The sequence below is a fragment of the Echinops telfairi genome, unplaced genomic scaffold (assembly GCF_000313985.2).
Source record: "Echinops telfairi isolate 266 unplaced genomic scaffold, ASM31398v2 ScPeMD7_140;HRSCAF=443, whole genome shotgun sequence".
Taxonomy (NCBI): Eukaryota; Metazoa; Chordata; class Mammalia; order Afrosoricida; family Tenrecidae; genus Echinops; species Echinops telfairi.
This window is the reverse complement of record NW_022104038.1, coordinates 63,307-74,681: the sequence shown is the minus strand read 5'-3', so window position 1 is coordinate 74,681 and position 11,375 is coordinate 63,307. Positions and strand designations below refer to the sequence as shown.

At 41.9% G+C, this 11,375-nt stretch overlaps 1 protein-coding gene across 3 annotated transcripts in view; it reads left to right on the top strand.

Annotated features, from left to right (window-relative positions):
* Positions 1-3,006: 3,006 nt before the first annotated feature.
* The window catches only part of ZNF184 (zinc finger protein 184), a 20,689-nt gene continuing 12,320 nt past the window's right edge, over positions 3,007-11,375 (top strand). The window contains exons 1-5 of one of the 3 annotated variants that reach the window (XM_045291709.1): positions 3,007-3,078; positions 3,743-3,892; positions 5,545-5,635; positions 5,889-6,028; positions 8,701-8,789. In XM_045291709.1, coding sequence (XP_045147644.1) covers positions 5,986-6,028; positions 8,701-8,789 — 132 coding nt within the window. In that variant the 5' untranslated portion in view covers positions 3,007-3,078; positions 3,743-3,892; positions 5,545-5,635; positions 5,889-5,985. Of the gene's footprint in view, positions 3,079-3,117; positions 3,199-3,742; positions 3,893-5,544; positions 5,636-5,888; positions 6,029-8,700; positions 8,790-11,375 lie in introns of those variants that run through there. The other 2 variants (XM_045291710.1, XM_030886051.2) reach the window with 2 other exon arrangements.

Genomic DNA, 11,375 nt, shown 5'->3' with positions numbered 1-11,375 from the left:
AATAAGGGTTATAAATGCATTTTTGTACAAAAAATGTGCTCTGCCAGTTAGAAATCCTTGGGTCAAATGCGAGTTGGGTAAACCAACCTCTCCAGGAAACGGAGAGCGCTACAAGAGTCCCAAGCAAAAGCGTTTCCAACTAATCTAAGGCCTCCGTAGTCTCTCTTATACGCTCATCCTAGTTTAAGGCCTGATATTGCAGGTTTTGTTTGAAAATTTCCAGGTATTGTTTCTGGGGTTCAGGAAAAGGTTCATTTGAGCCCAGGTGGAGAGGAAACTGCTGTGGATTTCCTCGCATCCCCTGCGTCTGGTGTCCCTTGTACGCCCACACCATCAACCCCTGGGTGGTAGCGTGGCGCTTTGCCATTTCCAGTGCTCTCTGCCCTCCAGTCAGGTGAAGAGTGAACTTTACAGGTGTTGAGTGAGTTCCTCCCACGAACCCCCATCCGGTCTGCCTTCCGTAAGGAAGATGCTAGTTTGATTTTTGGCCGAAGCAGATACTTCTTGTCAATCAATTTACCAACGCTGTATGCTTTCTTTTCATTTTTATGTCTCAGGGAATTAATTGATGTTTTCCCGAGTCCGCTGGGAATTACATTCCTATAATTGGGCAAATTACTCTCTCAGTGCCTCAGGTTTTTTTGGCTTTTTTGTACAGTAAGAACACAAGTAACTTCATAAAGTTTTGAGAACTAGATAAATTGATATATGTAAGGCAATAATGAGAACACTTCTGGACACACAGAAAGTGTGGGGTTATAGTTAACTTGATCTGGTCTTGCTTACATTCACTGCCTTCCATTCAGTTCTGACCCATCACCCCCTTCAAGGCGTTTGAGACTCTGTTTCTAGGAGCAGCCAGCCTCAGCTTTCTCCCACAGAGCAGATGCAGCAGCCCGTCATGTAACCCCCAGGGTCACAGGGCTCCTTGGTCTCCCAAGTAATTGACAATTATCCACATGTTGGCGTTCCATCCTCTCATACGGATCACCTCCTTCTATTCTATTTCTGTTTGAATCATTTTCTTTAAAAGAATATCCTGTTTCTATTTTCCACAATATCAATTCCGTTCTTCTCCAGAATGGCTTTTATCAGGTTACCTGCTTTTAAGTATATTTGCTACATGTTTTTAATCTCATTCAGCTCCCTTTTCCATTGGGGTTGCTGCCGGTCGACATTCAGTTGTGACCCATGGCAACTCTATGCACAACATTGTTTGGTCCTGCGCCATCCTCACAATTGCTCCTGTGCTTGCACACATTGTTCCAGCCACAGTCTCAATACATCTTGTTGGGGGCCTTCCTCTTCTTTGCTGCCCCTCTTCTTTACCAAGGAAGTTGTCCTTCCCCAGGGACTGTCCTCTCCTGACAACATGGCTAGTGTAAGATAAAGTCTCTCCATCTCACCTCTAAGGAGCACTCTGGTGTACTTCTTCCCTTTTCAACTACTGAGTTTTTATTTCCACCAGTTTGTTCACAGCTTCCTGTTCCACACAGAACATGCCGTTTACCAATCTACCAATACCAAATTGTCTCCTGAAAATCTTCTATAGTTACATTAGAGCTTTTCTAATATCTGCTCTTTCCAGACTTGCATGTGTTGTTGTCCATTAACTATAGCTATGGCTATTTTTCATATAATCAGTGTTAGGATTTTCATGTGTTGTTGACCAATTGCATAGGTTAAAAGAAACATTAAAAGACAGGCCTTGGGTCCTATTTGCTGATGTAGACATATAATGTATAGCCACAGGGCAAAACACTATGGTATACTGTTACATGAACAAGCTTCCAATTGAAGTTTATCTCTGTTCAGTAAGGATAACAAAGTGGGAGTCAAGCTTAGCCAAAAAACAGAGTTTATTAGAGAGAGAAATACGTTGCAAGAGGAGACTGCAGGATGAGGTGTTTGGGGCCTGAGGCAAACTTGTTCTATCCCAACAAGGTAAAGAAGAGTTTTTTAAGGGAGTTTGGGTGGGAAGGATATTATATTTATGAATGGAGGTAGAGCATTCCAGGAATTGAACCCATGCAGGTGGGATTATGGTACTTGGTTTATTCACAATAGGTGTTCTAAATGGGGACTATGGCAAAGGCTTCTGGGAGGGTTATCATTACTTTCTATGAAATGGTGTCCATGCACTGTGCAGCTTATTCCTCAGGGTCAAGTCTTCTGCCTGATTTTATTAGCTCTTGGGTTCAACTTGAGGTCACAGCTATGTGGTCTATGTTGTCTGAACTGGACAAATGCCAAATGCTGCACGCAGATCAGGGAGTGGAAAGAAGACATATTATTTTATACGGGAGAAAAGCACATTATTTTTGCAGGGGTTGGAGAGGAAATAGAAAATGATGGCAGCTATTGTAATGTGCCACAAGTTTAAACGTGTACTGGATGTCGGTTTGATTAAGCCCACTGTGGGCCTGGGGAAATTTCTCAAAATCATCAGAACTTGAAATATAAGGGCGGAAGACCACAGCCTCTTTCTTAACATGTCACCACACCATCTTCTGATTTCGTTCAGTAGTTTTTAAAATGTGCGTTGAGCAACGCACCTGAAATCAAGATCAAACCACAAAGAACTATGGACAGGTTGTAAAGGTAAGTACTATTTCGTGAAACGCTGCTTCCGCCTTTAAATAACATGTATGTAAATACGATGTCTTACAATCAGTCCAGACCAGACAAATTTAAGGGTCACCATTATCCCGCATACCAGCATTTTGGATTCCAGCGGGCAAGACGCAAGTCTCGCGCAGCGCAAGCTCTCAGGCCCGCTAAGGCCTCTGGGAAATGGAATCTAGGAGCGTCGCGGAGGATTCTGGGAATAGTAGTTCGACCTACCCTCCTGGAGTACTCCAAAGAGGCCGAGAGTGAGGACGGGGGCCTTCTTGACCTGACCGGAAGTGACCGTTGAAGCAGATTGTAGGCGTGGAAAGAGGTGGGCGCGCGGAGGATTCTGGGAATCGTAGTTCGACCTACCCTCCTGGAGTACTCCAAAGAGGCCGAGAGTGGGGACAGGGCCTTCTCGACCTGACCGGAAGTGACCGTTGAAGCAGGCTGTAGGCGTGAAAAGAGGTGGGCGCTCGGGAACGCCAGCTGCCTTGGTCCCCTTTGCACGGCCGGCGTGCTTCCGGAGTAGGGATCTGAGTGTGTGGGTCGAGCCCGTTGGGACGTGGAGGGGACCGGGCAGAACAGGTATCACCATGGCAACCTCCGGCCCTCTGGGCGCATGACGTCACCCTTCTGTCTGAGCGTCTAGTGACCTCTGTGGGAAAGGTCTAGAGAGCCCTAGGCAGGGTCGCCCCGTGCCTCCTTCAGTTTTTTCTGACTCACCCTAATCCTTTGAAGGGCTTTGTTTTTTGGTTCTGGTCTAGAGAGGGCCCTGGAGCCAGGCCACACCCGACTAGTCCACCTCCCACCTTTTCCTCCTCGCAGCAGGTGTGTCTTCCTGTATTCGAACCCGCGGGAGTGTGAGCCCCCTACTGTGCACTGGAGACTGGGCTTGTGGGCGCCTCTGGCCAGACTCCAGGGTGGGAATCAAGGTTTTGTTTTGTTTGGGATCTGGGCTGACCCAGCTCAGCCCATCTCCGTTCTTTCTGGTTTTGTTCAGTGGGAGCGTCACTTGCTGGTTACACTCTTTGCGGGTCACTTGTCTAGTATGAGACCTGTTGGACCTTCGCTAATGATCTGAAGTGTGGTCGTGTGATGGATGTTGCTCATTCCACCCTGTGTCCTTTAGGGTCGTCAACCTTAGTTTGTGTAAAGGCACGGACTCCCTGCAAAGGAGAGCTGGACATCAAAACCCGAGACTGAGATCCCACCTGGAGGGACGCTGTCTAGGAAACTTGCCAATGTTCAAGAGTCGCAGGCTGAGCGTCTGAGATGGAAGGTAGTGGGGAATGATTGGGGCTGAGGGGAGCTGAGGGAAGGAGCCCAAGAGATTGGATTTGGGGAGGAGGAGGCTGTAAGGGAGAACAAACAGTATGTTTAGGGATTAAAGAAAGGAAACAATGACACATTATAAGGAGAGCCTTATTTAGTGACTTGGAGGAAGAGTTCATGTAAATTGCACATAATGTAAATTACATAAACAAGAGTTTATGTAAATTTGCTAAATATGAGAATGGTAATCTTGCAATAAGAGAAAATCTTGATAATTATCCCTTCAAGTATCAGGATCAGTTAAGAAAATATCCCTGGCAGATGGACTCTTCTTTTTTTAAAAAATTTTGTATTAAAAGATCATTTTATTGGGGGCTCTTACAGCTTATAACAATCTATACACCAGTCGTATCCAACATATTTGTACATATGTTGACATCATTATTTTCTAGACATTTACTTTCTATTGAGCCCTTGGTATCACCTTCTCTTTTTTTCCCTTCTGCCCCCCACCCTCATGACCCCTTGATGAATTATTATTTTCATATCTTACACCAACTGATTTCTCCCTTCTCCCACTGTTTCTGTTGTTCGTCCTCCCACCACACGCGCCCCCCCCCCTTCTAAAACCCATTCCTGAAGAATTGTAGCTTGGAACACAAACTTGTAGGTGCTTTTTGTTGTTTTGTTTCAAAATTATTTTTCCCTGTTGTCCCTCCACTGTATTTGGAGAACTGCCTGCTACTGTAACTTCTGTGTTGCTCTAAGTTCTGCCCCCACACCTAAGAGACTTCTCTTTCTCTCACATGGCTACCCTTCAGATAATATGAATTAAGCTATGACGACGCTTCGTGATTTCTTTTCTATGCAAAAGTCTGTCTTCCTTGGATGAGTTTTGCTGTGATATGATATATGTAGATTTTCTGGAAACTGTCCTTCTTATCAGTTTCTTTTTAAAATGCAATGCCTAAAATCAACATACTAGTTCTTTAGATATACTTTGAAAAATAGAAAAATGCCTGAAGGCATAGATGTAATGTTTTTAGAGGGGGGTGGTAAGTAGCTGGTGCGTGCTGTGGGGTGTGTGTGTGCGGGAGGGTGGTGGTGGTCCAGGAAGTTTGTGGGAAAAGGGAATGGAAAGATATGGCATTTCCCCACAAACTTTTTGATGCCACCTCTTATTTGAATTCTTCTGCTGATGAATGTCACATTTTAGGTGCTTAAAAAATGATATTATATGAAGTCGCTAAACATAAATATTCAAGGCAATTATAAGTGTTAGAAAGCAAATATGCCATTTTGAGGACTAAGATGCACCTGACCCAGGCATAGAATTTTCAGTTGCCTCATATGTATTTGAAAGTTGATCACTAAATAAGGAAGAACAACAACCAAAAAACGATATTGTACTGTAAATCTTAGATCTTTTATTATAAGCTTCAACAAACTAGATTTACACACTTCTTGTGTAATAGGGTTGTTTCATCCTTCATGTGAGTAGTTCACATTTGCGCTTGTTTAATTTTTTTTTTTTTGGCCAAGTGTTCCAACCTGTAGGAATAATTTCTATCATAATTTAATTATTCAGAATTCTAACTCTTCTTCCCAACTTTGTCACTAGCAGGTTTGATGGGTTCTGTTCCTTCTGTTTCTTCCTAGATGCCTTTGAACAGATCAAGGTGTAATCAGAGCCTGGTGACAAGTTACTACAGACTTCCCTCAGCACGAGCATTGCCTCTGCATTCTTTAGGTATAGTTAGGCAGCTAGTTATCTGTAACCTATTAACTTACTACCCACCCCCCCAAGGGTGAGACCATGCAAATAAAAAGTATAAAACTCTAAAGAGGAAAATGGCCAGTTTTACCATCTGGGTAGGCTTAAAATGAGCCATCCCAGAGGCTCATTTAACAAATTGAAACCATGGGTTAGTCATAACTCTTCTTAAAAAAAATAAATAAATAAAACTCGTCTTAATTTTTTCCTTTCTTTTATCCCTGGGGAGAGGTGGATAGGAATGTCACTAGCATCCAGAAGCCAGAAGCAGAAATCCCTATGCTGAGAACCTCCTACATCCAAGAGGCAGATCTGTAACACAGGAGATGGAAAGAAGTGGCAGCAGCATTGCCAAGAGACCAGCACAAGGTAGCGTGGTGGGCTTCCCTGTGCTTGAGAGAGGTGGCTACAGTGGGTGTGCCAACACACAGAGCAAGATTGAACAATTTCTGGCAGAAGGCTCCAGCCCTGTGTGTGGACCAGCTAGCTCCCCAGACACATGCCTCAAAGATACCCAGCTCCTTAAGGAAGCCTCCTGGCAGAAGACACTCGGTTTTCTTATTGGGTTTGTGCTTGGGAAGCACCTTACTGGGTCTTGTGCTGTTAGTCCTCTTAATCCTACAGCCACCACTTCCCTGCTGCTTTTCTGCCACTTCTCTAGCTTCTCCTGATCTGCTTTCCCTGATCAAGGAGGTTCAACAGCTCGGGGATCTCAGGATCCAAAGGACGCATGCCATTCTTTGCTCTACTTTCTTTGTGGTAGTGAGATCCCTACCTCTGCTGCTGTGATGGCTCATTTGAAATCTATCAGGATGGTCACAACTGACCAATCCCACATTAAAATTGTATACACCCTGTTTGCGTGGCCATATCCCACTTGGGTACTGTAGTTGTATTATTAGCAATCGATTCATTCCCCTTGGTAGGCCACAAACACCTTGCCTTTGGGTAGGCCTACCCAGTCATTTGATAGGAATTACAAAGATGATAGCTAGAAGAAGTAGCCCTTGTGGTAAGTGTTGGGTCAGTGGTTGCAAGGTCAGTGGTTCAAACCCATCAGCTGCTCCTCAGGAGAAAGCTGAGGCTATCTGCTCCTATAAGATTTACAGCCTCAGAAACTCTATAAGGGGCACTATGAATCAAATTGACTCAGTGCAATGGGCTTATTTTTTTGATATAACTAGAAGAACCCTATCAAGTATATATGAACAAGAGTGGAATGCTGAGTCAGAGAATAGGCATTTGCTTAGCTTTAGAGTATATGAGGGGGTACCCTCCCTCCCCCCTCCAATGGAATTATACTGAGTAGAGTGGAGCTTTTGTAGTACCCATTTTCCCCAATAGGCAAGTATCAAGTAACTCGCTCTGAGTTAGTGCACTCAGTGGCGTTGCCTGGGAAGATTCTCTCTGGTCACAGTAAATTTTTTCATAAAAGTGGTTTCACTCGAGCCTTGTTTTGTTTTGTTTTGTTTTGTGATGACTGATTTAAGAAAACAGCATGAAGCTGTGAAATTCTGTTTTCTGCGTGGGAAAAATGCTGCAGAAACTTTTGAAGTTGAATACAGCTTAAAAGGACAGTGCTATGGGAAAAACTCAAGTGTTTGAGTGGTTTTCTCGTTTCCAAAAAGGTGAAATACCAATTGTTGATAAACCTCATCAAGATATGTGTCAACTTCCAGAACAGACAAAAATGTCGACTCATAGTGCATTTGGAGTTCGTTCCACCAGGTCAGACTGCTGATCAATCTTTCTATTTAGAGGTTCTGAAAAGATAGTGTAATAGTGTGGGACCAAAGAGGCCTCATTTGGCAGAAGAGGAACTGGTTTTGCCACTACAATAATGCACCTGCTCATGCAGCCATCTCAGCGGGTTTTTTGGGGGGGTTGGGGGGGGACATCATGCCTCTCTTGCCCCATGCACCTTACTCACCCGATTTCACTCTGTGCAACTTCCTTTTGTTCCTGCAAATGCAGAGGGACATGAAAGGGCAGCAATTTGACAATGTAGAAGAGGTGAAGAAAAAAATGAGGGAGGTGCTGTCAGCCATTCAAACAGATGAGTTTGAAAAATGTTTCCAAGAGTGGAACCTCAGATTTGACAAATGTATTAAATGTAATGGAGAGTATTTTGAAGGTGATAAAGATGTTTTGTAAAACAATTTAAATACATAGTTTTGGGGGGAAAAACTTTTTTTTTGGTTACCTTTTCATATAGTATCAAACAGTTTTCCTAAGTTGTTGATAAATGTATACTGCTAGAGCAGCATACAGGCATATCTCAGAGGTAATGCAGGTTCAGCCCTCTCAAACTCTCGCTACCATCAAGTTGATTCTGACTTGGAGTGACCCTGTAGGACAGAGAGTTTCCAAGACTAGATTTACAGGAGTAGGCTGGTAGTTTCACACTGCTGACCTTGTGGTTAGCAGCCCAACATGTAATCTACTGCCACCAGAGCGCTGTGGCTTTAGCTGTAGAGTACCGTAATAAAGCAATAAAGGATGTCACACATTTTTCCCAGTGCGTATAAAGGTTGATTGTACTATGTTATAGTCTATTACGTGTGTAATAACATTATGAAAAAGTGAAGATTGCCCAAAAAATGACACGTGGACATGAAATGAGCACATGCTTAGGGCAGAATAGTGCTGATAGACTCAGTTTGGAAAAAACACCATGCTTGTGAAGCTCAGTAGAGCAAAGTATGATAAAATGAGGTCTACATATACACGAGTTCCAATTGCTCTGTATTCCTGCCAACAGTTAGTATTGACTATGTCTGTTTACTTGTAGCCATTCTGGTGGGTGGACAGTCATTGTGATATTTAATTTGCACTAGTAACATTTTCAGAGGGTGTATGAAGACTGTTAGACAGTAATCTGAAGACTTCTTCAAAGTTTATATGTAACAGAGAAGGCTGCCAAGTTATTTCCCCCTACTTAATATTAAGATTACTTTCAAATAGCAAAGTAAGTTGACTATAATGGATTGCTGGGAGTAGCTCAGTTGGTCCGGATTTATTGTGACTTCTTCTTCCTTTAGATCTGCCCTGTCCAGAACCTGTCCTTCTCCAAGGGGGACAGACGGATAAAGAGGGACTAACCCCTCTACTCCCATCAGCCAGGTTTCAGGTAAGTTTAAATTTCCTGAAATGTCATTTTAATCCTTAGAGTAAGGTTGTATATTCTTCATTTGCCTTGGAGTATGTTTACCTGAACTTCTGTATGCCCTGTGATCGCCTTCCTGGCTCTGCCATTCACCTGATGCTTTATATTTTACTGTGCTCCACAGGTAGTGGAGCAAAAGAGGTACAAAACTTTCATCCTAAAAAAAAAACCAAAAAACTTTCATCCTTTACATGAATAGGCTAACATGACTGCTAAAAAACAAACAAGTAATGTAAGAAAAGTGAAATGAGTTTAGGTAGTGTCTTACATACCATGGGATCCCATTGTAAATTCTGTTGTAAGTCAGTCTTACATAAGTAGACTACTTCAATTTTTTTCTTCACTTTTCATTATTGTAATTGCCTTTTATTATCATTATCTTTATAAATGCAATATTTGTATTTGGACATTAACTTGAGAATGATAATATTAGCAAACTATGTGCTACAACGTTGTATGTGGTACATATCACTAATGGTAAGATGTGCAAGAAAGGAACAGTCCTCTGTTTAAAGTATTGGAAAGCAAGAATGTCTTCTTTTTTATTTTACTAAGCATGATTTCCTTTTTCAAGACTAGCTTCACCTGATAACATATGCATAGAGCAGTGGTTCTCAACCTTCCTAATGCCATGACCCTTTAATACAGTTCCTCATGTTGTGGTGACCCCCCCAACCATAAAATTATTTTCGTTGCTACTTCATCACTGTCATTTTGCTACTGCTATGAATCGTAATGTAAATCTCTGATATGCAGGATGTATTTTCATTGTTACAAATTGAACATAATTAAACATAGTGATTAATTACAAAAACAATATGTAGTTATATATTGTGAAATATTTATTTCAAATTACAAATAAATGAAATTTTGTCTTGAAGCATGGTGTAGCATGGGTAACAGTCTTAATATAACAACGTAAACTACATTGCTACATTTTGCAACAGTATGCATAAAAAGCCAAAGTCAGTGCGAAGGTTGAAATAGCTTCTTTCTCACTATCAGAAATTCTCGGGGCAGTCTTTGCAAGAGCACAACGAAGATCATCTTCCACAAGTCTACTTCTGTATTTAGACTTGCTAACAAGCTGGAAAACCCTGTTTCACAAAGATATGTTGTTGGAAATGGAAGAAGAAAGCCCAACACAGTCTCAGACACAACAGGATATGATTGCAAACACTTGATCCAGAATTTTGTCACTGGCATTGTAGAGACATCAGTTCTGGTTGCATCACTGTTAATAAATTCAATGAACTCCTCTTGTGCTGTCTCAGGAATATCTTCAACTCTGACTGTGAATGGGCTTCTGGCAAGTGCAAATGGGGTATCAGGTAGATTTGAAAAGTACGATGAAATGTGCAAGTGTTCTTTCACAGAAATTAGCATTGTAACCCTTTTGTCTGGTTCAATGTCATGTTCCTCAAAGAAAGCAGATAAGGTAGGCAACATGTAAATTTTATTTTCATCCAAAAAAAAATTTTTTTTTGGCCAAAGCTGAAGTTTCATTTGGAATGATCGGATCTTTTCAGACAATTCAAGGCATGTTGCATTTGGTTCTTGCAGTGATAAATTTAACTTATTCAAGATGGCAAAGATGGCAACCAATTAAGATATATTTTGCAGTTCACTTTTATCACTGAAAAGTGCTTCGAACTGTAGTCTTGCTTTCTGATTAAAAAAGTTTGAGTTTGTCACAAAGCTCTCAAACATTTGAAAACGTTATTTCTTGACAACCCTCTCACTTCAGTGTGAAATAGCAGAGCATTATTCAGCGCATCCAATTCCTTGCACAGTTGCAAAAACAATCGACTATTTAAAGTGCTCGCCTTTACAAAATTGACAGAATTTATGACACTTTTCATTACTCTTGTGGCAGCGTCTTTGTTGCTAATATTTGCTGATGAACCATACAGTGAGTTCTGATGATTTTTGGTGACTCATTCAGGACCAAACGTTGAAATCCAGATTGACATCCTAGCATAGCTGGAGCACCATCTGTGCAAACACCACAAACCTTTTCCCAAGAGGTCTTACACTCTTTCAAAAATGAACCAGCTGTGTCAAATACATCACGTGCAGTAGTTGTCGTTTCAAGAGGTTTGCAAAAAAGAAACTCATCTTCAAAGTCACCATCATGAATATACCTCGTGTAAACCAGTAACTGAACAGTTTGCAACGTCTGTAGATTCACCAAGCTGGATGCTAAATATTGGAAGTGGAGCAGATTTAATTTCCTGGATTACCTCATCAAGAATATCAGCAGACGTGTCATCTATTCTACTACTGATAGTGTCATTGGATAAGGAAATTTCACTCAATTTCGTAACAGATTCGTCTCTGAGAGTAACTCAAACAATGTCTTTGGCCGCTGGCAACAGTAAATCCTCAGCAATGATGTGAGGTTTCATAGCTCTGGCGAGTCTGAGTGCCACCAAATATGAAGTTTCAATGGCTGCTACATTTTGTTTGTGGTACTTTACACCAGTGTCAAGTCTGGGTTTCTTGAGTCCATCAGTTTTGCTTCTAAAATAGTTGGGATCCTTGCTGGCA